Source organism: Molossus molossus, unplaced genomic scaffold, assembly GCF_014108415.1.
Source record: "Molossus molossus isolate mMolMol1 unplaced genomic scaffold, mMolMol1.p scaffold_m16_p_18, whole genome shotgun sequence".
NCBI lineage: Eukaryota > Metazoa > Chordata > Mammalia > Chiroptera > Molossidae > Molossus > Molossus molossus.
Window position 1 is genome coordinate 25,004,308 of NW_023425353.1, and position 26,043 is coordinate 25,030,350.

At 46.8% G+C, this 26,043-nt stretch overlaps 1 protein-coding gene across 1 annotated transcript; it reads left to right on the plus strand.

Annotated features, from left to right (window-relative positions):
• The first annotated feature begins 904 nt into the window (after positions 1 to 904).
• On the plus strand, positions 905 to 24,194 carry CPNE9 (copine family member 9). Its single transcript, XM_036266780.1, has 21 exons — positions 905 to 1,124; positions 1,608 to 1,648; positions 1,768 to 1,814; positions 1,922 to 2,025; positions 2,494 to 2,530; positions 2,742 to 2,744; positions 3,042 to 3,118; positions 8,251 to 8,314; positions 8,430 to 8,533; positions 8,769 to 8,873; positions 10,482 to 10,523; positions 10,846 to 10,921; positions 11,033 to 11,086; positions 11,499 to 11,560; positions 12,340 to 12,386; positions 13,292 to 13,473; positions 13,744 to 13,871; positions 19,822 to 19,924; positions 20,539 to 20,596; positions 20,969 to 21,042; positions 23,801 to 24,194. Exons 1-21 carry the CDS (start codon positions 1,057 to 1,059, stop codon positions 23,984 to 23,986), a joined length of 1,662 nt encoding a protein of 553 aa, XP_036122673.1. The 5' UTR covers positions 905 to 1,056; the 3' UTR covers positions 23,987 to 24,194.
• Positions 24,195 to 26,043: the final 1,849 nt, after the last annotated feature.

The following is a 26,043-nucleotide window of genomic DNA, read 5'->3' on the forward strand; positions in this document are numbered from 1 at the left end:
AGGTTGCTGAGATCTTCATTTAGCTGGGAACAGGGTGAGTGTGTGTGTGTTCATTTTAAACAAGTTCTTCAGGCGGTAGCAGTCGCGCAGCGGAAGCATGCTGGGCCCATAAACAAGTTCTTCAGACGGCACAGTCCTGGTACAGGTGACCTGCAGCCCCTGCCTATGGTGGAAGGACTGGCGTCGGGCTTGGGAGGCAGTAGTTGGTGTGGAGAGGATAGATCTGTGTGACCACCACCTCATTCACAGCATGACCAAGAGTGGGTTGCATCCTCACGGAGTGTTTGCGTTTCTAACATCATGAAGTCATGAGGGTTCAAAGACCTGGGTAAAGGGCTTTGGCTGTTCATAGCCACCATTGAGCTCTGACTAAAAAAAAGAGATCATTGGTGTGCATGCCCTGAGGAAGGGAATAATACCAGCAAACATTTATTGAGAATTTACTGTGTATAATCCCCTGTGCTAACTCCTTTCCATGGATTATCTCAAAATTTAACATCCCAAATAGGTGCCATAATGGCCTTTCTACCAATGAGGAGACAGCCACAGAGATGTCGACTAACTTGCCCAAGGTCACACAGCTAATGAGAACCAATATGTAACTCTTCCTATTCAGAGTCATAGGCACGGCGGCAGTGGAAAGGGGGAGAAGCAGATTGTTGAGGGAGGGCTCAGGTAGAGGAAAGGTCCCAATAGCCCACCAGGCGCCCCAAAGCTTTCAGCACCGCGGACAGCTCTACAGGAGGGTTGGATTTTGCTCCAGAGAAACGCACTGGAAGGACTCTCCAAGGTCTGGGTTGAAATTGGGGTCTGAGTAAGGTTCCCGGCTGCTCCAATGGGGCGGGGGCTACCCGCAGGGCTGGGCGGGGCTGTGTTGCCTTCTGGAGTCGCTGCCGCCGGCGGCCACAGTCAAGGCGTGAGCAGTGGGAGAGCACGCAGTGCTGGAGGGAGTGCAGCTGCCGCCACCGCAGCGGCACATGGGCCGGCCCCGCCGCCCCGCCGCCGCTGCTACTTCTAGCCTTCCTAGCCTTCTGCTGCTCCGGCCACCGACCAGCCATGTCTCTCAGCGGAGCCTCTGAGCGCAGCGTCCCGGCCACCAAGATTGAAATTACCGTGTCCTGCCGGTGAGCTGGCCAACTGGAGGGGGCTTAGGCACTGCCCCAGCCCCAACTGGCTCCGGGGCTTGGTGCGGACAGTGGCTAGACCCCGGGGGAAGAAGCATCTGGGGCAGGAAAATCGCGGATACAGACTCCAGGTTCGGGGTGGGGGTTTTCTCGCGCAGCCCCTCCTGTAAAAGCGGGCTCACTCAGCCTGCGGGTTCAAGGGATGGGCCGCGGGGATCCAGTAGATTCCGGGCCCCAGGAGGACAAAGTTCTGGGGCTAACCCTCATTCCTGACCCCCTGGAGAGTGCGGACACGTACGCGTCCAGTCAGCAGGGACACGGTCCTTGGGCTGAGATTTCCCGTGCTGTCCAGGTTGGATGTATTATTGAGGAAGGGAGGTGAGATTTGAGCCCACGCCTCCTCCGGGTGCCCAAACTCAGGGCAGAGTCGAGGCAGTGGGCTTCAGAATGACCCACCCTCTGTCCGTCTGTCATTTTCTCTAGGAACCTGCTGGACCTCGACACCTTCTCCAAGTCCGACCCCAGTAAGCGGCACCAGGGTGTGGTGGTGGGGAACTTGGAGTGCGGGGCACGACTGAGGAGCGGGGAGGGGGTGTGGACTGACCTGACGTCCTTCTCTCCCCGCCCCCACACCCGCCTGCAGTGGTGGTGCTTTACACGCAGAGCCGGGCCAGCCAGGAGTGGAGGGAGGTGAGTCCTAGAGTCCTCTTCCAGCCCTGAGCTACTCCCGGGAATCACCCCCCACACACACCCCTCGCAGTCCCTGCGCTGACTCTCAGCAACCACCCCCAATCCAGTTCGGACGGACCGAGGTGATAGACAACACGCTGAACCCGGACTTCGTGCGCAAATTCGTCCTTGACTATTTCTTTGAAGAAAAGCAAAATCTGCGCTTCGATGTGTGAGCCCCGCCCAGAATTCTGGCTTGGACCGCCCCCCCCACCCCCATCCACCCGAAATTCAGGCTGGCCACACCCCCGCCTGGCATCCAAGGCTGGTTCCTCCCCCAGGCGCAGTTTGGTCCCACTCGAAAGTGCTCCACTCTAGTCTTAGCTCCGCCCCAAGTCTAGCTTGGCCCCGCCCTTAGGTCACATCCAATCCAGTTTACTCTACGGGCCTGGTCCTGCGCACAGCTGTGCTCCCTAATTTAGCTCCAGCTCCATCTGGGCCCCGCCCCCGCCCCCAGCAGGCCCCGATTTGGCCTCACCCAGGTCTGACCCTCTCTGACTCCTACCCCAAAGGAGACCCAGGTTTAATTCGAGTCCAAGTCTCTCCCTCCACCCAGTTTTAACTAGTACTCGAAACTCGACCCCTTTTCCAGGCTCTCTCCCAGGAGCCCCGCCCCACGCTTGTTCCACTCTCTTTCCAGGTACAACGTTGACTCCAAAACTAACATCTCCAAACCGGTAAGCGAACGTCCGCTTGCGGTCTGGGCACACAGGCAGCGCTCAGTGTGTTAACCCTCTTTGGAACCCTCCTACCCCTCAACCCAGACTCTTACCTTCTTTGGTCCCAACCCACCCTTCCCGGCCCTCCTCTCATGCTCCTGCCTCCGTTTCCCACCTGTGCCTCTTACTTACTGCTCCTCTTCCTTCTCAACGCTTCTGGGTCCTGCAGAAGGTGAGGCTGAACCCAGCTGGGCGGGGTGGGGAGGATGGAGGTTAAGGGTGGGATGGCAACCCGGAGAGCAGCTTAAAATAACGGCAGGTCCAAGAAGGGAATCTTGCCTAGGACCCCATCACCCCTCCACCACCCTCTCCTTTAAAGCACCGGCAGGGCAGGGGCTCTTGCTATGTGCCGCCTCCTCGAAACACCCTGGTCATTGCCCCTAGGCTGGGCTGGGATTTTTTCCATGGCTGGGCTGGGCCACTGCGCCCCAGCCCCTACAGACCTCGCTGACGCCATGTTCCGGTGCAGGATTTCCTGGGACAAGCGTTCCTGGCCCTGGGAGAGGTGATTGGAGGCCAGGGCAGCCGCGTAGAGCGACCCCTCACGTAAGCTAAATAAACTGGAAGGGGTAAGGGGGGAGAGGAGTGCCTATAAATTGTCCTCCCAAAGACCCTGCCCCCGTAGTAGCCCCATAGTAGTGGAAGCTGGAACTCTCTCCCTGATCAGGAGCCTTTAGTGGTCTCATTACCCTCCCGGGAAACTCTAGGACTGCTAAAGTCACTCTCAGGCCTGACATGTCTTCTCTCTCTCCTTTTAATCCTTGTAATCCTCACCCGAGGACATTTTTCCATATTTTTGTTCAGATAGAGTGGGACGGGGGGGGGGGGGGGATCAACATGAAAGGGACACATTGAGGGACTGCCTCCCGCACGACCCAACCAGGGCCGGGGACAAACTGCAACCGAGGTACATGCCCTTAGTGGGAACCGAACCGAGGTCTCTCTGGACCGCAGGCCGACGCTCTAACCGCTGAGCCAAACCGGCCAGGGCGCGCGCACACGCTCGCTCTCTCTCTCTCTCTCTCTCTCTCTCTCTCTCTCTCTCTCTCTCTCTCTCTCTCTCGTTCTTTTTCTAAGTCTTTCAACCTTTAAGGTCCACTTCCAAGCCCTTCTCTAGGAGGCTTCCACTCACTAAGTCAAGTCTTCTAGAATTTCCATCACTCACTATTTATTAGCACGTTTCATATGCCATCCCCTGTGCTAGGCACTGGAAATATATTAATTCCACAAATATTAGTGGACATCTACTCTATGTTGGCCACTGTTTAAGGGTAAACAAAACAAAGGTTCCTGCCTTGGGGGAGCTTATACTATAGAAGGAGTGGGGGTGAGACCTACAAAATAGGCATAATAAATGAGTAAATTACATAATGTATTAGAAGACAGAAAGTGCCATTAGAAAAAGGCGAAGTAGAATAGAATTAGGGGGATTGAAACAAAATGGTTAAGTAGGCCTCTTGGAGAGGTAACATTGGAGCAATGATTTGAAGTAAGAGAGTGAGCCATGCAGATAACTGGAGGAGGAATATTCCAGGCAGAAGAAACTGCAAGTGTAAAAGCCTGATATGTTCAAAGAGCAGCAAGAAGCCAGTGTGACTGGAGCCAAGGGAGCAAGGGGCAAGAAAGGAGGAAGTGATGCTGGAGAATTAACAGTGAGGGCCTTATAACCACTGTAAGGATTTTAGCTTTTACTTTGAGTTGGGAGTCACTGGAGGGTTCTGAGCAGAGAAGTGACATGATCTGACAATGCTTTCAAAGGATGATGCTGGCTGCTGGATTTAGAATAAATCTCGGGAAGGCAAAGGTAGAAGCAGGGAGCCAATTGGAAGGCTATTACAGTAATCCAGGGTGGTAGCAGTGAAGGAGGGAGCAATGGTCAGAGTCTAGATATTTCTCAAAGGTGGAGCCAACAAATTCCTGGCAGACTGAATATGGATGTCAGAGGAAAAGAGGAGTCAAGGATGACATCACGACCTTTGGCCTGAACAACAGAAAGGATAGAGTTGCCATAAACTGAGATGGTTAAAAAAAAAAATGTAAGGAAGAAGTAAGTTGGTGGGAAATTCAATCGGAAGTTCAGTCTGACTTGTTGAATTTCATAATTTTTATTAGACATCTGAGTGGACGTGTCAAATAGGCAATAAGATACATGAGCCTTAGATGCTCTGTATGGCCATAAGACTATATGAGCTCACCAAGGGAGTGAGGAGAGAGAGAAGACCAAAGACTGAGAGTCCAGGAGTTGGAACTAGAAAAGGAGACTAAGAAGAAGCATTAATGTAGGAGGAGAACCAAGAGCAGGTGGTGTCCAGAAAGCAAAGTGAAGGATATACAAGGAGAAGAGAGTGACTACCATGTCAAATGCTTCTGCAGGTCAAATAAGGTGAGAATTAGGACTTGGCCATTGGATGTAGCAAGATGGAGGTCACTGGTGACTCTGACAAGCATAGTTTTGAAGGAGAGGTGGGGAGTGACAGTTGGAGAGAATTAGAAAAGAATAAAGAGAGGAATGGGAGTCCAGGAATCTTTCAATGGTGCTTTGCTGAGTAGAGGAGAAACAGAGAAGGTGGCTAGAGAGGAAAGTGAGGTCAAGAATAGTTACATAATTTTTTTCTTTAATATTTTTAAAAATGATTTTTTTAGAGAGAGATCAATTACTGCCTGTACGCACCCAACCAGGGATTGAATCTGCAACCTGGACATGTGCCCTGACATGGAATTGAATGGGGACCTTCTAGTGCATGGGACAACACTCAACCAACTGAGCCACACTGGCCAGGGCTGTAATTTATTGTATTGATTTTTAAAGAGAGAGGAAAGGAGAGAGATAGAAACATCAATGTGAGGGAGAAACATCAATCGGCTGCCTCCTGCACAGCCCCCACTGGGGATCAAGCCCGCAACCTGGGCATGTGCCCTGACCAGGAATTGAACCAGGACCTCTCAGTCCATGGGATGACGCTCAATCCATTGAGCCACACTGGCCGGGCAGGATTGTAATTTTTTTTTAAATCCTTACCTGTGGATATTTTTCTATTTATCATCAGATAGAGTGGGAAGGAGGGAGAGAGAGAAACATCAATGTGAGAGAGACACATTGACTGGTTGCCTCCTGCATGACCTGACCAAGGCTGGGGACGAACCACAACTGAGGTACGTGCCCTTGACCAGAATCAAACCCCAGACTCCTTGGTCCACGGCTGACACTCTAACCGCTGAGCCAAACCAGCCAGGGCAGGGCTGTAATTTTTTAACATGGGGAAAATTATACCATATATTTATGTTAATGGGAATGACCCAGTAGAAACTGAAAAACTGACATAACAAAATGAGGGGGAAATTGCTGGAGTGATGTCCTGATGTAGGTAGGCAAGAGGATGTGGAATGTAGCACACAGTGGAGGGATAAATAGACACATGGATAGTCATTTATAGCAACGGTAGGAAGACAGTTGTGTGGGTGAAGATACTGGAGGCAGGGGAGGTGTGGAGGTGGGTCTGTGGACATTCTCTTCTGGTTGCTTCAGTCTTGTCAGTGAAGTAGGAAACAAGGTCATTGGCTGAGCATGAAGATGGGGAGGAAGCTTTTCAGGTTTGAGGAGAGGGAAGGAAGAATAAAACTGCCGTCTAGCAGAACTGAAGAGTAAAGGATCTTGGGATGTATAGTATGATTAAGGAAGGGCCCTCTTGAGGTTTGTGATCCTGCATTTAAAATGAGACCTGCCCTGCCCAGCTGGTGTGGCTCAGTGGTTGAGCATCAGCCCATGCACCAAGAGGTCACCAGTTTAATTCCTAGTCAGGGCACATGCTCAGACTGTGGGCCCAATCCCCAGTGGAAGGCATGCAGGAAGCGGCCAATTGATGTTCTCTCTCATTGATATTTTTATCTTTCCCTCCCTCTCCCTTCCTCTCTCTCTCAAATCAATTTTTAAAAAACTTTAAAAAATAAAAAAATAAAATGAGACCTACCCAGGTAGCTCAGTTGGTTAGAGCATTGTCCCAATATGCCAAGGTTGCAGGTTTGATCCCAGTCAGGGCACATACAAGAATCAACCAATGAATAACATAAATAAGTAGAACAACAAGTTGATGTTTCTCTCTCTCTCTCTCCCTTATTCTGTCTAAAATCAATACATGAAAATAATTTTTAAAATGAGATCAGTTAGCATGATTATATGTTTTCCTCTGGCCATATTCAGTTGCATAGGTGCAGTATGGGTTAGGCAAATAACTGGATTTAACTAGGGCTGTGGTTCTGCCAGTAAGTATATCAAAGTGAGAGAAGGGCAAGGGAAAAAGAGTTGGTACAAGGTGGTGATTATTATAATCATTGACTGGAATTCATATTGGGTGAGGAGGTGAGGGAGAACATCAAGGAGGTGAAAAACATCAAGAAGTCAGTGGGATCTGTTACTTTGTCCTGGATGTGCAGGTGAAGGATTCCTGTACTCATCACATTTGTCTTTTTATTTTATTTTATTATTAATTTTTTTATCCTTATCCGAGGACATTTTTGCATTTATCTTCAGATAGAGTGGGAGGGAGAGAGGGAGAAAGAGAGAGAGAGAAACATCGACTGGTTGCCACCCACACAACCCCAATAGGGGCCAGGGACAAACTGCAACCGAAGTATGTGCCCTTAGCGGGAACCGAACCCAGGACTCTCTGGTCCGCCAGCCGATGCTCTAACCACTGAACAAAACCAGCCAGGGCCACACTAGTCCTTTTAAAACACAAAAAGTCAGAGATTGAAGAAGCCAAAGAAATGGTTCAACATTCTCATTTTGAAGATGGGAAAAATCACATAGCAAGTTGGAGCCAGAACTTGAGCCCAGAACACTCCTGACCTAGCTTTCTCTCTCCCATACTTGGGATCCTTTTGCGAATCAGGGTTCATAGGTCCGTATCAACAAGGTCCCTGACTGCTTGGAGACCCAAGGCAAGTTAGGGATGGGTGTCCTGGTATGCACCCTTCCTGCACATGGGTCAGGAGAGGTTAAAGCTTCCCTTGTCTTTTTTATTTCACTCTTCACAGTTTTTGGAAAGCACGGCATCTTTGACCTAACAAACTGGCCCTTTGCCCCAGGTCTGGATAGAAATTTCTCTACTTCATTCAGGACTGGCACATCACACTCTACTTGTCTGTTAGTTTTGATATCTCACCTCCCCCTAGAAGCTCCCTGAGGGCAGGGTCTAGCAGAGCTGGAGAGTACCAGCTGACCAATTCATACCCAGCATCTGGCCTGTAGTAGATGCCAGGGTCTGTTTTGAGAAATGTAACCACTTTTATGTCTACGTTTTTGCTTCTATGCACTCATTCAAATCTCTTCACAGCCCTAAGAGGTAGCCATGATTCCCATTTCACAGAAGAAAAAACGAGGGCCCAAAGAAAGGGGAAATAACTTACCCAGGACTCTATATCCCATGTCTTTCCCATGCTACCACCATGAGACGCCCACCTAGGCCATATTAACCCCATCCTTCCAGACTATAGACCCCTCCCCAGTCAAAGTTAAGCCCTTCCCCACCAGGAGCCACTCAGGATAGAAGGGGACACACTCGGAACTGTCAGTAAATAGCAAATTGAATCCCTTGACCCACCCACCCAATCCCAGACTGGCAACCCCAATCTTTGTTGCTTTCTCTCCCCCCTCACAAAGAGGCTTTTTCTGCTTCCAGAGGTGTACCAGGCAAGAAGTGTGGGACCATACTGCTGACCGCAGAGGAGCTTAGCAATTGTCGGGTTAGTAAAGGCCACAAGCTAAACCCAGGAGGTTTGCTTCTCTCCCCATACTCCCTTTAGTTGGCAGTCTGAAGCTATGGGAAATTTGAGGTCAACAGCCCAACTTCATCCCTAGGACATTGCTACCATGCAGCTGTGTGCAAACAAGCTGGACAAGAAGGACTTCTTTGGGAAATCAGACCCCTTCCTTGTGTTCTACAGGAGCAATGAGGATGGCACGTGAGTCACTACCCTCTCCAGTGGCACCCCACCTCCCCTGCTGTGACTATGGGCTCATTAGGGCTCTTCGGCTGGGCATCTTAGACTCTACCAGGACCCGAGTCCAGAATTCACTCAAGGCAGCACACAATATATGCTTAACAAGGGGAGAATCCCAGGAATATCCAAGAGTATCAGGCCTTTCTGGGCTCAGTCCTACCCAAAGGCAAGTTTTAATCCTCTTGCTCCTCTCCAGGTTCACCATCTGCCACAAGACAGAGGTTGTTAAAAACACACTGAACCCCGTGTGGCAGCCTTTCAGCATCCCTGTGCGAGCCCTGTGCAATGGAGACTATGACAGGTCTGCTTCAGCATAAGCTAGGGAGTAAGAAGATAAGGGCATGAGAGTGGGCCCCAGAATGATGGCAGAAGGGTCATAATAGTGTTGAAGGATCCTGCTCAGTGAGACACAGTTCTGGGCATGGAGATGATTGGATGGGGAAGCAGATGGATAGCCACATAGATGGGTAGGTGGGTGGGTGGATGGATGGATGGATGGGCAAATGAACAAATGAATGAGAAGATACATGGATGGATTGTTAGATGGATGTATAAACTGGTAAATGGATGGTTGGGTGTTATAAGAGGATTGAAGGGTGTGTAGAGGGGGAGATAGATGAATGGATAAGTGGACTGATGGCTGGATTAGTGGTTGGACAGATGATGGATGGATGAGTAAATGGATGAATGGATGGGTGGCTAGAGAGGCAGAGGGATGATTGGAGAAGCAGGAGGATAAATAGGTAGAGTGGCAGGTAGATTAATAGATAGACAGATGAATGGATGGTAAATGGACGGGTGGATTCATTTATGGATGAGTATAAAGTAGATGGATTCATTTATGGATGAGCATAAAGTAAATGGATAGGCTGACCATATGAACTACTAAATGAGCAATATGAAAATAGGTGGGTGGGTGGAAGGATGGGTGGGCACATAAATGAATGGTTATGAATGGAATATCAGATGGACAGATATCAGGTGGTCAGGTGTTTGGTTGGACAGATGAATGGACAGACAGATGGATACTTGCATGCATCAACAACTCAGTGAATGACTGTATAGTTAGATGGATGGACAAAGATAGGAATTAATACATAATTGGATTGGCAAATGTATGGGTACATGAGTGGCTAGATGGATAGATAGATGGTTCAATGGACTGCCATATAGATAGGTGGACATATGGGGATGAATTAAGGATAGTAGTTAAGAACAAGGTCTTTGGCCCTGGCCAGTTTGGCTCAGCGGTTAGAGCGTCAGCCTGCGGTCTGGAGAGACCCAGGTTTGGTTCCTGTAAAGGGCACGTACTTCGGTTGCAGTTTGTTCCCGGCCCTGGGTGGTCGTGCGGGTGGCAGCCACTTGATGTGTCCCTTCACGTCGATGTTTCTCTCTCTCTCTCCCTCCCACTCTATCTGTACAAAAAATGGAAAAATATCCTCGGGTGAGGATAAAAAAAAAAAAAAAAGAACAAGGTCTTTGGAACCAGGATGTCTGAGTTTAATCTCAGCTCAGTTATGATCTTTAGTCAATTTATTGTTTTTTTGTACTTCAGTTTCCTTATCCAAAAAGTTAGAATAATCATACTTACTTTCTATAGTGATTGATAAATTACATGAGGCAATCTGTGAAAGTGCTGGGAACAATTCTTGGAATACAGTAAGACTCAGTAAGTGGTAAAGGACAGCAATAGTGGTACAAATGGCAGTAGTAGTAATAGTAGGAGGATAGTGACAGTAGATAGTTGGGTATTGTGCACGGACTGATGTAGATGGATGGACAAATGGGAGGAACGTTAATGGAAGGACTGATGGGTGGATGGGAAGATAATCTGTGCATGGTAAAGGAGTGGGGGTGTCTCTAAGATTTGTCGTACACATCTAGCCTATCTTCATCTTTTGCATTTCAGAACAGTGAAGATTGATGTGTATGACTGGGACCGGGATGGAAGGTAGAACTGTCTTTTCCTGTACTTCACCCAAACAGTTCCCTATAATATATAGTGCATTCACTAGGACCTCCAAAGTGGCTTTGAGAACTGGGAAGAGTGATGATAGATGCCAGGACCTTGAGTACAACTGATCCCCTCAGTTTTCTCTCTGGTACACTGTCTGTTCCCTTCTTTTCCCCTTAGCTTGGCCACTCTTCTGGCCCCAGCCTTAATGCCCTGCAGCCCAAGTAGAGGCAGGGGATAGTGTGAATAAAAGGCTGTTTTTAGGGCTGGTTCTAAGCCAGCAGCAGCTGCTGCTCACCCACCCCTGGCCTCATTGCAGCCACGACTTTATTGGTGAGTTCACCACCAGCTACCGGGAGCTGAGCAGGGCCCAGAACCAGTTTACAGTGTATGAGGTGAGAACTCCAGCCCTGCCCAGGTGCCCAGGTCCTCCCTCCATCCCAGTGTGCTCAGACTGTAGTTACCCTCCTCTGTTTCCCACCCTCACTGTTATCTTCCTCACTTAGGTACTTAACCCTCGGAAGAAATGTAAGAAGAAGAAATATGTCAACTCGGGAACTGTGAGTGCTCCCTGGTGCTCTGATCCTCCCTGGATCCTTCTGTGTCTATCTCCATTGACATATCATGACAAATGTTGGGGGTACCTGAGGGCTGTGGGCACAGATGACTTAGATTAGTAATGTCAGGCACAAAGTGGCATCATTAAGTTTTTCTCTTTCTTTTTTCTCAACTGTGGACATTTTTTTATCTTTACTCTTCCATAGAATATTTTTTTAAAAACCTAAGTTGTATTTTCCAATTTAATATACTTTTGGAAATCCAAATATGTTTCCAAAAGCTTCCCCTTTTTGCCCTTTCTGAAACTGGAGAAGATGGAACAGGATGTGGCAGGGTGTGGCATCATGTGTCTCTCCCTTCTGTGGCCCCAACTGCCCTTTCCACAGTAGTAGGGCTGCTTTCTCTGTCCCACAGGTGACGCTGCTCTCCTTCTCTGTGGACTCTGAATTCACTTTCGTCGATTACATCAAAGGAGGGTGAGTCACAGGCTGAGCTCCGGGCTGAAACAATAAGTTCCTCCTCCCAGTTCTGAGTCTTAGTTTTCTTATTTATGAATTGTCAGGATCCAGTGAGATCATGAAGATAAACGTTAAAACACTTGGCAAACTATAAAGTGCTCTGTAAAATGCATAGTGTTGCCAATTTTAGTTCTCTTCCTGAGGCTTCATCCCTAGCTTCCAGACTCCCTTGAAGTCATGGCTGCAATGAGGCCATGGATGGGTGAGCAGCAGCTGCTGCTGGCTTAGAGCCAGTCTAAGATTCCACACCAGTGGTCTTCAACGGTGGACCCAGGAATCTGACTGGGACCCAATCAAAAGTTATGGCCAGGCAAGGGAGATGTCAAAGAGAGGGAAAAGCCAAGCAGACTATAGGGACATTCTGCTTGGTTCAGTGGAGGCAGAAGACCCGGGAAAGGTTCTTTGCTTCCCTGATCCTTGCTTTTCTCTTGTGTAAAATGGAGATGTTAATTACTATTTGAGGGCTATAGTAAGGGTTAAGTTAAATTACATGTAATACACTTGTCACACAGTAGGCATTTAATCCTGCTTCCCAAAGTGTGCTCCATGGACCAGCAACATCTGCATCACTTGGGAGTTTGTTAGAAATGTAGAGTCTCAGGTTCCACCCAGACAATCCAGATCAGAATCTATATTTTAACAAACCCCCAGGTGATTCATATGCACACTAGTGTTTGAGAAATTCTGGTATAATAAGTATCAGTCCCTTACTTCTCAATCCATCTACTTTCTGACAGGACCCAGCTGAACTTCACAGTGGCCATTGACTTCACAGCTTCTAATGGTGAGGCATGGTTCGGGGAATGGGATGTGGAGGAAGTCCTTAGGATTGGCCTGGATTCCAAGCTAGGGATAAGAGTTCACCTAACCAGTAAGCCCAGGCTTGAGGCAAAGCCCAGCCAGGCTGGTACTGGGGCAGGAGTTTGGGGGAAGATTATTGGGTGTAAGGGTGAGCAGAGGGTACAGGAAAATAGGTGCATAAATGGATCAAGAAAGTTGAAAGGACAGATAGCTCAAGAGGTGGATGAGGACATTAATGAATGAGAGAATAGGGGTATAAGGAAAGATGAATAGATGAATGGGTGGTGAGTGATTAGGTGGGTAGATAGATGAACAGAGAGGGTAGATGGTGAGTGAGGACAATAGGATGTATGGATGAGTATGTGGGTGGATAAATGGACAGGTGTTTAATTTGGGGGCAACAATGGGTAAGTAGATGGGGAATGAATGAGTGGACAGATGGATGGATCCATGTGAGGATAGACAGGCAAGTGAATAAATGGAGTGGATAGAAATGAATGAATGGGTGAACAAAAGATTATGGCTGTAAGGATGAATGGAAAAGGAAGAGAAATGGCAGGTGGACAAGTGGATGGATGGATGAATGGATGGATGGATAGTTAGACAAGAGAATGGAAAGGCAGGTGGAGGTGGACAGGTAGACTGATAGACAAATTTATGTCAGCAGATGGGTGAATATGTGGGTAGGTGGATAAATTGATGGCTAAATATAGGGGTTGGTGGGTGGACAGATGGATAAATGAATATATGGATGATTGGGTAAAATAATAAGGGAGTACGTGGGTAGAGTGGATGAAGGAATAGATAGATAGATGCATAGAAGGATAGGCAGGTGAACAGATGGATGAGCAAGGTGGCCATGAGGCTGGGGCTCCTGTATCCCTACAGGGAATCCCCTGCAGCCCACCTCCCTGCACTACATGAGTCCCTACCAGCTCAGCGCCTATGCCATGGCCCTCAAGGCAGTGGGAGAAATCATCCAGGACTATGACAGTGACAAGCTCTTCCCAGCCTACGGCTTTGGGGCCAAGCTGCCCCCAGAGGGTCGGATCTCCCATCAGTTTCCCCTGGTATGGTATGGCCAGAGCCTATACTCCACGCCCTAGCATCTGGCCCACCCAAGTTGAAAATTTTTTTCTATTTACATTTTTTTAAGGGTCATAGACCTGCAGAGGAGCAGGAAGCGATGATAGGGTAGAAGAGCAGGGAGGGGAACAGGGATGGAGTTTGGAGGGGTGCATGAAAGAGAGTGATGGAAAAAGGAAGGAGTGAGCTGGGATCAGAGCACTACTGGGTGTATCCTGTATGGGCTCAGCCCAGCAGGGCATCTTCCCTGACAGAACAACAATGATGAGGACCCCAACTGTGCGGGCATTGAGGGCGTACTGGAGAGCTACTTCCAGAGCCTGCGCACAGTGCAGCTCTACGGGCCCACCTATTTTGCTCCTGTCATCAACCAGGTGGCCAGGTAAGGTACCTGGATGGGGTCTGAAGAGAATGAGGGGACCCAGACAGGGGACTGACTTCCCAAGTATAGTTAGGACCACTCTTAGTGAACTTGGGCTTTGGGGAGAGGGTAAAAGTTTGTGTTAGCAAGCCTCTGGTATAAAGAAGTTATAAAATGCCTTATTCTAGGTCAGAAAGGGTTATCAAACAACTACCCCAGCCTCACTCTCTGGGAACAACTGAAGCCTCAAGTTTGGGGAAAAGAGAAAAATGCCTATAGCACAACAATTGAGTCATAGCTTTGGCATCAGATTTGGGAGTAATCCTGTTTCCACCATTAACTAACCATGTGACATTATGCAATTTAGCCTCTCTAAGCCTCCATTTCATCCTGTAAATGGGTGTAATAATGAATAGCAGTAACTCCTTTTTTTGGTACGTGCTTGTACCAACCAAACCCGGGGCTCTCTGGTCCGCAGGCCGACGCTCCAACCGCTGAGCCAAACTGGCCAGGGCCGTAGCTCCTTCTTTATAGGGTTATTGGGAGGTTAAAATTAGATAATGTAAGAATTGTTAGCACAAAGCCCTGGCCAGGTAAATCAGCTGGTTAAAGCATCCTTCAGGTATGCCAAGGTTGCAGGTTTGATCCCAGGTTAGGGCATATACAAGAAGCAACCAATGAATGCATAAATAAGTGGAATAACAAATAAATATTTCTCTCTCTTTCTAAAATAAATAAATAAATAAATAATTTTAAGTGGTGGTAAAAAAACAGACCAAAAAAAGAATTATTAGCACAGTATTTGGCCATAGTAAATGCTCAATAAATAGTAAGTTAAGTGGTGTGGCTCAGTGGTTGAGTGTCGACCCATGCACCAAGGGGTCGCCTGTTCGGTTCCTGGTCAGAGCACATGCCCAGTTTGTGGGCCCAATCCACAGCGGGGGGGCATGCAGGAAGTGGCCAATCGATACTCTCTCTCATCAATGTTTCTCTCTCTCTCTCTCTCTCTCTCTCTCTCCCCCTCTCCCTTTCTCTCTCTCTAAAATAAATAAAGAAAAAAAAAATGGTAAGTTAAAAAATATGCCCGGCCAGCATGGCTCAGCGGATTGAGCATTGTCCCATGGACTGAGAGGTCCTGATTCGATTCCTGGTCAGGGAACATGCCTGGGTTGCAGGCTCGATCTCTGTTTCTCTCTCACATCGATGTTTCTATCTCTCCCTTCCTCTCTCTCTAAAAAAGCAATAAAAACATATATTTTTAAAATTTATTTATTTTCTTTATTGATTTTTAGAGAGAGAGGAAGGGAGAGGAAGAGAGAGAGAGACAGAAACATCGATGATAGAAACATTGATTGGCCGCCTCCTGCATGCCCCCAACTGGGGATCGGGCCCACAACCTGGGCATGTGCCCTGACTGGAAATCAAACTGGTGACCTCTTGGTGAATGGGTCGATGTTCAACCACTGAAACACACCGGCCAGGCAATAAAAACATTTTTTTTTAAAGAAATTAAAATAACTGAGCTGTGTATTATGAAGAGAGTAGTCACATTTTTAAAATAAATAAATAAATAAGAGTATCCATGGCCAGGTGGCTGAGTTGGTTGGAGCGTCGTTCTGTGCTCTAAAATGTTGCAGGTTCAATTCCCAGTCAGGGCACATACCTAGGTTGTGGGTTCCATCCCCGGTTGGGGTGTATATAGGAGGCAGTTGACTGATATCATTCTCGCTCTCTCAAATCAATAAAAATATATTCTCGGGTGAGGATTAAAAAATAATGACTATATTTTTTTTTCAGAAAAGAAATATACAAAGGAAAAGAAAGTCCAGATCACATATCAAATTATTTTTAAATGCAAATAAAATAAAATTACAGAACTAAAACCAAACATGTATCAATAAATATAATTTGGATAAGCTTACCTATTAAGGGAAAAAGATTCTCTAATTAAATTTTAAAACATAAATTGCACTAAATGCTGAATAGAAGAGACCCAACTAAAATCAAGTATGTCAGAAAGCTTGAAAGTAAAAAGACGAAATAAAGAAACAAAAAATAAAAGTGGAAGAATTTCAGGGAGATTTATATATCCATAGACTTTCTTTTTCCCTAATAAAGATTTGTTTATTTTCTAATTCATAATAAGGATAATAGTCTCTTTAATTATAAAAGTAACATAACAGCCCTGGCTAGGTTTTCTCAGTGGTTAGAGCTTTGGCCCATGGACTAAAGGGTTGTGGGTTTGATTCCAGTTAAAGGCACATACCTAGGTTGCAGGTTCAGTCCCCAACCCTAGTCGGGGTCATGCAGGAGGCAATCAATCGATGTCTCTCTCACAGGAAAGATTCTCTCTCTCTCTCCCTCCCTCCCTTCTACTCTCTCTAAAAATCAATGGAAAAATATCCTCAGGTGAGGATTAACAAAACAAACAAACAAAAAAGTAACATATAATATTTCACTACTGATTTTTTTCACTTAATAGTGGAGCCTGAGCATATTCTTCACTGTTATTAAACAGATTTCTTAAATACTATCTTGGGGCAAGTTCATTGATTCATTCATTCATTTAATAAACATTAAGAAAAGGGGCAATGTAACATGAATGTGGGATGTGGAGTCAGACTAGCTAATACACCTGCTCTACCACTCACTAGCTGTAAGACTTTGGGCAAAGCTTTTAACCTGCCTGTGCCTATTTCCTCAGTTGTACAATGGGCATCATAATATCCACATCATAGAGTTGTGAGGGCTAACTAAATTAACATCTGTCAAGCACTTAGAACAGTACCTGCCACATCATAAGTGCTATAGGTGTTAGCTATTGCTGTTACTATTATTACAGTTATTACTATTCAAAGGGCATCTGCTGTGTGCTCAGTTCTCTGCTGGGGCACTGGAGATTCACAGATGAATCAGAAATAGTCTCTGCCCTTGGGAGCTCCTGCCTTGGTGCAAGAGACAGAAATATAAATAAATCATTACCTTCTGTAGGCCAGATCTTCCCAGACTTTTCCAGCAAGTTCCCCTTCAGCAAAGGCAAGCAACTGCTTCCCCCAGGGGAATGTGGGGGCACAGCTGAAAGTAGTCAGACTGAAAATGTCTTTGAAGTCCCCATATTTCATCTTAAAAATTCATACAAATTTTACATTCTTCTCACACTGTGTCCATGTTTGCTCTAATTTAGAAAAAAAATGTTTTAAGTGTACATAGAGTCATCTAGCTTTATCCACAAGATCATACAGTATAATGGATGCTCCAGGTATTCTGTTGCCTTGGGTCCCCCTGGACATACAAGCTAGTACCCAAATGGGTGTGTGAACCCATTTGGAAGGGTACACAGCCTATCTCAGTGGGTAGTTTCCTACAAGGCATAGGGAGAGAAGGGGAGGGTTGTAACCTAGTCTGAGAAACCCAAGGCAGCCTACTCATAAAGGAGACTGCCACACTGGGTCTAGAGGGCAAGCTGAACTTTATCAGAGAAGGGAGTAGAGTAGGCCTGACAGAAGGACCACGTGAAAAGCACAGAGGCATGAAGGAGCAAGCTCAGGAAAGAGTGAACAGTATACTAGGATCAGAATGTGCCATGTATGTGGAATGGAGGAGTATCCAAAGAACAGGCTAGGAATGGAGAGAGGACATCAAGAGCTCAGGCTTTAGGCTCAGTTGGTCAAGCATAGGGTTGGACCATGGCTTCACCATCCCTTGGAGATGCTACTTAATGTCTCTGAACTTCAGTTCTCATATTTTAAAAGTAGGCATAAACATATACCTACCTCATAGAATGGCGGTAAGGATGAAATTAGATCATGTATGTCAAATGCGCAGCTGTGATTTTGATGATCACAGATGACTCTTCATTTTTTTTCACTCAATAGCCAGTGGGGCACAGACTGGCCTCCCCTAGCCAGTCACCCACCTCAGAGGTCTAAATGGCCTTGGTAATGTTAGGTATTTACAGGGAGCCAAATTTGTATCTCCCATGCCCCCAAACCTGTCAATGCCTCCCACTGCCCCAGGCTCACAAATCCCTTCATGTGTGGGCCCTCACCCACTATGTCAGCCTCATTTCTTCTGTGGTCTGACATATGTCACCTAGAACATACATCTTGGTTTGCACATGCAAACCCTCTCTCTGGAACACTTTTCCCTTTATCTTCCCCTCCCCTCCCCAGGTTAACCTTCACTTGGCTAATTTGTACTCATTTTTCAGGTCTTAGGTTAGATGTCATGTCCTCAAAGCCCTAACCTCAGTGCACTGTCATGGTGTAAGCATTCATCTCCCCCGGGACAATATCCTCATCTCTGTTGCATGCTCAGCACCGAGCTTGGCACCTGACACATAGCAATGATACTTGTAAAATGAGTGACAGGAAATGGTACCAGTCCAGGCCTATGAAGAGGCTGTGGCCAGAACTCAGAAAGGGAGCAGGGGCTGCTAAGGAAGATTATAACCCAATCCCACCTTAGGCACTGGGCAAACTGAGTCATAGCTTTTGAATTCTCTACCATACTTTCCTCTGATTTTTTTAGATATCAGGCTTACATATCAGCACATTCCAATAGAACTTTCTGCAATGATTAAAATTTTCTATATCTGTGATGTCCAATATGGTAGCCACCAGCCACATATGGACTTTGAGCACTTAAAACATAGCTAGGGTGAACAAGGAACTAAATGTTTAATTCTATTTAACTTAATTCATTTAAATTTTAGTAGACATGTGGCTAGGAACTACTTTATTAGATAGTATATAGTTCCATCCTTTCCAACCCACACAGGGCCTGAGACTAGATGTCAAGAGACTTGGATCTGCCATGGCCTTTGTGCTCTCTTGAGGTCTTGTTTTTCTCTTATGTAAAATAAGGGGAGTGGACTCAATTATTTCTGAAGTCCCTTTCAGATGGAAAAATCTTGGATTCAAAGACTGATAGTAAAAGAAGGAAAAGGAGTTCTGGGAGTAACAGTTACACTGGCTAAGGATCCAGCAGCCCGGAAAAATGGGATATGTTCAGCAGAGGGGAGAAGGGAATGAGGCGAAATAGGTGAGAAGAGGGAAGAAAGGCCTTCAGCCTTTGGTTGTGCTCTTGTATAAATACCAAAATCTTCCCAGAGGCAACAAAGCCCTGTGTGTTCTGGCTCCTGCCCCACCTCCGCAAAATGGCCCACTCTGCTTCCCTCACTTTCTGGGCTCCAGATAGGGTGGGCTTCCTTCAGTCCCATCACAGGACCTTTGTCCATGCTATTCCTTTTGCCTGGAATGAACCCCCCTTCGTTTAGCCTTTCCTTCATCCTCAAACATTGCTTCCTTAAATAAGCCTTCACTGACCTGGACTATGTCAGGATCCCTTACTATACACTGTCATAGCAGTGTCCCTTTCTATCACAGCACTTGTCACAAGTGTAATTATATACCTATCTCAGTGATTCTTTTTTTTTTTTTATCCTCACCCGAGGACATTTTTCCATTTTTTGTACAGATAGAGCGGGAGGGAGAGAGAGGAAGGGAGAGAGAGAGAGAAACATCGACGTGAAGGGACACATCGAGTGGCTGCCACCCGCACGACCAACCAGGGCCGGGGACAAACTGCAACCGAAGTACGTGCCCTTAGCGGGAACCGAACTCGGGTCTCTCCGGACCGCAGGCCGACGCTCTAACCGCTGAGCCAAACCGGCCAGGGCTATCTCAGTGATTCTTTGATCAATGTCTGCCTCCCACTGAGAGGGCTGTGACAGATTTGTTTTTCTCATAGTGTACCTTCAGTGCCTAACAGAACCTACCATAGTACGTGCTCCACAAATGTTACTGGAAGGATGGTAGGCAGGGAGAGGTAGCCAGGTCTGGGGAAGGAGCATGAACTTCAGAAGCCCTAGTCCTTGCCTGCTATGTTGGCTGTAGAAGCTCTAGGAGTGTGGTGTTTCCATTGGCCTCTCTGGGCTTTCAGCTGGATTATGTTCTTGGCTTCTTACCAGGGCTGCAGCCAAGATCTCTGATGGTTCCCAGTACTATGTTCTGCTCATCATCACTGATGGAGTCATCTCTGACATGACACAGACCAAGGAGGCCATCGTCAGTGTGAGTCTGAGGAGAGCTTGGCAGGGAGGGGTCACTGTTAATAACTGTGAAGGGGCTGAGGTTTTAATTTAATATCAATTTAATTAAATAATAACTGTGAAGGGGTTTAAAGCTAACAATTTATCCAGTTGCCTGGATTTTAGCAGAAGACACAAGACTCATGGGTCAAGGACAAAAGACTTTGTTATTGCAAGCAATAGCAGTAGCTTGAGTATCAGCATTTTCTCTTATTCTCTAAGTCCCAGTTCCCACAAGATGATGTTAAGAGGGCACGATGACACTTGCATCCAGTCAGTTGCATTATAGGAGAGAAACCCTGAGCTTAGGGAACCCATATCTTTTATAATGTGCCTGCCCTTTGTTCTAGTGTGAGACATTTTATTATTCTAGACATTATTCAACAAATGTGACCTTTGCTCCAAAGAAAGACACTATATCTTTCAAGGCTGTTTGATATGCAGATGTCCTTGCAAAAATAGTCTGGAACAAAGGAAATCAGTGCCTTTGCTTGCAAGATGTACAGAAATATAACACATGCACAGAGAATTGCTCTCAACAGCAACCTCCCTTATCATGGCTACTCACCCCAGCCATTCGTCCTCTTTCCCTCACAGGCCTCCTCACTGCCTATGTCTATCATTATTGTTGGTGTGGGACCTGCCATGTTTGAGGGTGAGTAGGATGGGGGTATCCAAGAGTGGGACCAATAACTGAGGAAAATAGGGAAGAAACAACACCGAGGCCTGCCTCCCCAAAAAGATAGGATGGATGCCTGTGTTGGACATTGGCCAAGTCACAAGACCTTTTCTGAACCTGTTTCCTCATCATAACCGAGGCTGTTGATCTGGGATTTCTGGGAGGATGGAATGTGTGGGAAGGCATAATAATAATGCCATAACAATGCCTAATATTTGTAGGACTTTGATACAACATTAGGTGTGCTCATGATGACTCCAAAGGGGAGCTAAGGGGAGCTAAGAGGGAGGAGGGCAGCATGGGTTGGTGTGGGAGAGGCCAATCAGCTGAGGGGTGTCTTTTCTGCAGCAATGGAAGAGTTGGATGGTGATGATGTGCGCGTGTCCTCTAGGGGACGCTACGCTGAGCGGGACATCGTTCAGGTAGACCTGACCAGGGAGAGGATGTCATGGAACTGAAGGGGATGGTGGGAAAAAAAGGCTAAGTTGGCAGCCACTCTACCTTCTGCCTTCTGTGTTTTTCTTTTTTTTACTCACCCGAGGACATTTTTCCACTTTTGTTCAGATAGAGTGGGAGGGAGGGAGAGGGAGAGGGAGAGGTGGAGAGAGAGAGAGAGAGAGAGAGAGAGAGAGAGAGAGAGAGAAATATCGACGTGAAAGGGACACATTGAGTGACTGCCTCCCACACAACCTCAACCACGGCCGGGATGAATTGCAACCGAGGCACGTGACCTTGGCTGGAATCGAACCCACAACTCATTGTGCTGTGGGCTGACACTGCTGAGCCAAACCGGCCAGGGCCCTCCTGCCTTCTTAATCACCCACCTTTCACCTCTTACTCTTTTAGCTTTCCTGATCTCACTGAACAGAATTTTTGTGAGAAACAGGCAGGTTGCTGTAGCCATTATGGATTCATAGTGTAGGAGATCCCCAAGGCCCCTGTCCTCTAATGGAGGCAACCAATAATAATCACACAGCTAAATATTTCCTTTGCACTGTGATGAGTGCAAATGCCACTGTGAGAGTCTGTAACAGGAACCTGTCTTAGGTAGGGTAGTCAGGGAAGGCTTCTATAAGAAAATGCCATTTGAGCTGAAACATAAACCTATAAGCATTACAGGCAGAGGAGCAGCATGAAAGAAGGCCCTAAGGCTCAGAAGAATTGGCCCAATCATGGAAAAGGCAAGAGGCCAGGGTAGCAGGATCACAGTAAGAGAAAGGGGATCGGCCAAAACTTTGCCAATCATGGTGAAGATTTGGAATTTTGTTCTTTAAAAATTGGAAAGCTCTTGCCCTGGCCGGTTTGGCTCAGCGGTTAGAGCGTGGGCCTGCGGTCCAGAGAGACCCGGGTTCGGTTCCCGCTAAGGGCATGTACCTCGGTTGCAGTTTATCCCCGGCCCTGGTTGGCGTGCGGGTGGCAGCCACTCGATGTGTTCCTTCACATGGATGTTTCTCTCTCTCTTCCTCTCTCCCCCTCCCACTCTACCTGAACAAAAAATAGAAAAATGTCCTCAGGTGAGGATAAAAATAAAAAAAATAAAAAAAAAAAAAAAAAATTGGAAAGCTCTTGCCCTGGCCGGTTTGGCTCAGCGGTTAGAGCGTCATCCTGTGGTACACAGAGACCCGGGTTCGGTTCCTGCTAGGGGCATGTACCTCCGTTGAAGTTTGTCCCCGGCCCTGGTTGGATTGTGCGGGTAGCAACCACTCGATGTGTCCCTTTCACATCGATGTTTCTCTCTCTCTCTCTCTCTCTCTCTCTCTCTCTCTCCCTCCCTCCCTCCCTCCCTCCCTCCCTCCCTCCCTCTCTATCTGAACAAAAAATGGAAAAATGTCCTCAGGTGAGGATAAAAAAAAATTGGAAAGCTCTTGAGGGATTTTACATAGGGAAGTGAGATGATCAGACTTCCATTTATTTATTATTATTATTTTAATCCTTACCTGAGGATATTCCTCCATTGATTTTTTAGAGAGGGAGGGAGGGAGGGAGAGAGGGAGGGAGAGAGAGAGAGAGAGAGAGAGAGAGAGAGAGAGAGAGAGAGAGAAACATCGATGTGAGAGAGACACATCAATTGGTTGCCTCCTGCACAACCCTGACAGGGGGGCCAGGGATCAAACCTGCAACCGAAGTATGTGCCCTTGACCGGTAATCGAACCTCCAACTCTTGGGTCCATGGACCACTGCTCTAACCGCTGATCCAAACTGGCCAGGGCCAGACTTCCATTTTAAGAGGATCTCTGCTTCCTGGAGGGTGGAATGTAGCAGGGTGAGAGAGAAGGGAGGTAGACCCATTAGTGAAGAAGCCTTTAAGTAGTAGAGGGAAGATGATAGGGATCTGGATGGGAATAAAAGCAGTGAGGATAGAAGAAGCAGGTTCAAAAGATAACTTAAGAACATTTTCACAACAGCTGACTATTTGATGAAATGGTGATGGAGAGTGAGTGGGGCTTCAAGGATGATTCTCAGTTTTCTAGCTTGAACAACTGGGTGAGTGATGGTCCCATTAACTGGGAAGCGGAAGCTGAAGGAGTAGATTTGGCAGAAAGGATTAGAATTCAGTTGAGAACACATTAGATTTGAGGTATCTAAGACAACTGAATGGAGATGTGATACAGGCAACTAAATATGTGGCTCTAGACCTTTAAGAAGAGGCTAGGGATGGATATGTCAATTTAGGAGTCATCATGGAACAGTTTTTAAAGTGATGGAAGTTTATAAAATCACCCAGAAAGAGAATTGAGAGAGAGAAAGAACCAAGTTTAGAGACCAGATAGAACCCAGAGGAATGGGGTAGGGAAGCTTATCCAGAAGGGTAGGAAAAAATCCAGCAGTGTGGTATGTCAAGAGTGGGATGTGTCCAGGAAGATTATGATCAAATGTAAAGGAAAGAGAAGCAAGATGAAGACTGACAATTACTACCCATCAGACTGATTTGGGAACATGAGGCTGTTGGCAACAGTACCAAAAGCAGTTTCTGTATGAAGCCAAACTGGAGTGAGTTGAGGTTGAACAGAATTTGAAAAAAATAAGTGGGGAGAAAGCAAAAGTAGAAGGCTTTCCAGGATAGGGGGATATTTGGAAAGAGATGTTAGGGGTCAAAGAAGAAGCCTCCCTACTGCCCCTCTCCCCCACTCCCCTCTCTCCTAGCCACTACTCACACCTGATTATTTGTGCCTGTCCTAGTTCGTCCCATTCCGAGACTATATCGACCGATCAGGGAACCAGGTGCTGAGCATGGCCCGACTAGCCAAGGATGTGCTGGCAGAGATCCCGGAGCAGCTGCTGTCCTATATGCGTACCAGGGACATCCAGCCTCGCCCCCCACCGCCTGCCAACCCCAGCCCAACCCCAGCTCCTGAGCAGCCCTAAGAAGCCTATTTATCCAATGCCTGCAATCTGCCCACCTGCCTACCCACTGTTTCTGGTGAAAGCCAGAAGCACCTTGAGTCCTGGAACCCATTGGGAGGCCACCTTGGAGGATCAGTGCTGGCTGGTCAAGTCCTCCAACCCCTCACCCAAAGAAAGGCCTGGCACTGTCACTGTCACTCCCTGCCTTCATGCCAATAATAAAGCTGATAATAGTAATTACTCCACCTCTGTCTCATGGATCTTGGGGAGGGAGGCTAGGAGACCCAGGGCCTCGCACCACACCAAGAGGAGGGAACAAAGACTGCTTCAGCTAGGGTTTATCCCCATCCTAATACACAATCACTCAATGATTTCTTCAGACATTCTTCAAACACTTTCAGAAGTGATAGGTAAAACTGTGTATTGGGAGAGGAGAGGGACCCTAGCTTTCATTAGACTCTTAAGGGGGTTCCTGACCTCAAAAGAAGTTGGCTTTAACATGACTGTATCACTCTGCTTTTACCTATTTATTCTGAGTTTTCTGAATGAGGATAATAAAAATAGCTAATATTTTCTTTGAGTATTCATTATATATCACTCACTATGCTTCGTGATTTATAAGCATCATACTCCTCACAACAATCCTGTGAGGTAGGTACTACTTTTTTTTTAATTCCTCACCGGAGGATATTTTTTTCTATTTATCATTAGATAGAGTGGGAGGGAGGGAAAGAGACAGAGAGACAGAGAGAAACATCCATCTACTGGTTGCCTCCCACATGAGCGGATCAGGGCTGGGGACAAACCGCAAGGGAGGTTGACCAAAATCGAACCCGTGACTCATTGGTCCGCCGGCTGACGCTCTAACTGCGGAGCCAACCCGACCAGGGTGGTAGGCACCACCTTTTATCTCCATTTTACAAATGAGGAAACTGAAGTTCAGAGAGATTAAGTAAATTATTGAAGATAACTCATCAGCTTGACTCCAGATCCCAAGTTCTTAACCAGCAAACATCTTCCTGGAGTGTTGATTTTATTAAGATGGGCCCTGGCCGGTTTGGCTCAGCAGTTACAGCGTCGGCCTGCGGTCTGGAGACATGGGTTCGGTTCCCGCTAAGGGCACATACCTCGGTTGTAGTTTGTACCCCGCCCTGGTTGGGTCGTGTGGGTGGCAACCACTCGATGTGTCCCTTTTACATCGATGTTTCTCTCTCTCTCTCCCTCCCACTCTATCTGAACAAAATATCAAAAAATGTCATCGGGTAAGGATTAAAAAAAAAAAAAAGATGGGTCTGTGTGGGTGTTTTTTTTTTAAGACACTGTATACACAAACATACATAATGAGTCTAATGCAAGATTTGCATTCATATAAAATAAAAACTTTCAGATTCTTTGAGCTTTGCCCTAGAACCCTGAAAGATCCTTTCACACTTTGATGGTACAACTGGAGACTCAATGACAAGCATGTTTAACAAGTGGACTTTCCCTGGCACCAAAGTTCTCTAAAGCCCTCAAGGGCTGTCAATAAAACTTTCGAGCTCTGTTTTACAAATAAGGAATTTGAAGTAGGAAGAATTTAACAACTTGCCCTAGTTCTCCTGGCTACTAATTGGCCTAGCCACATTAAAACCAGCTGTCTGTATTTTGTTTTTAAATTTATTGATTTTAGAGAGAGAGAGAGAGAGGAAGGGAGAGAAACATCGACTTGTTGTTCCACCCACCCATGCATTCATTTGTTGATTCCTGCAGGTGCCCTGACCAGGATCAAACCGGCAACCTTGGCGCATTGGGACGACGCTCCAACCACCTGAGTTTACCTGGGCAGGGCCCAGCTCTATTTTTTTTTTTCTTGTTAGCTCTATTTTGAGACCATATTCCAACCAGCAAACCGTAGCCGTGATACATTTCTCCACCAATCTACAGGATTCCAGGCATCTGAGTCCAATTTACCGGAGACAAGCCTTTTTACTCCCCCAACAGCCCTCTGCATCTCTCCAAATCCAGCCCCTTTCGGATCCACACCTTCCCTCAAGTCCCGCCCCATTACCTTTCCAAAACTTCTTCTCTTTCCTTCAGCC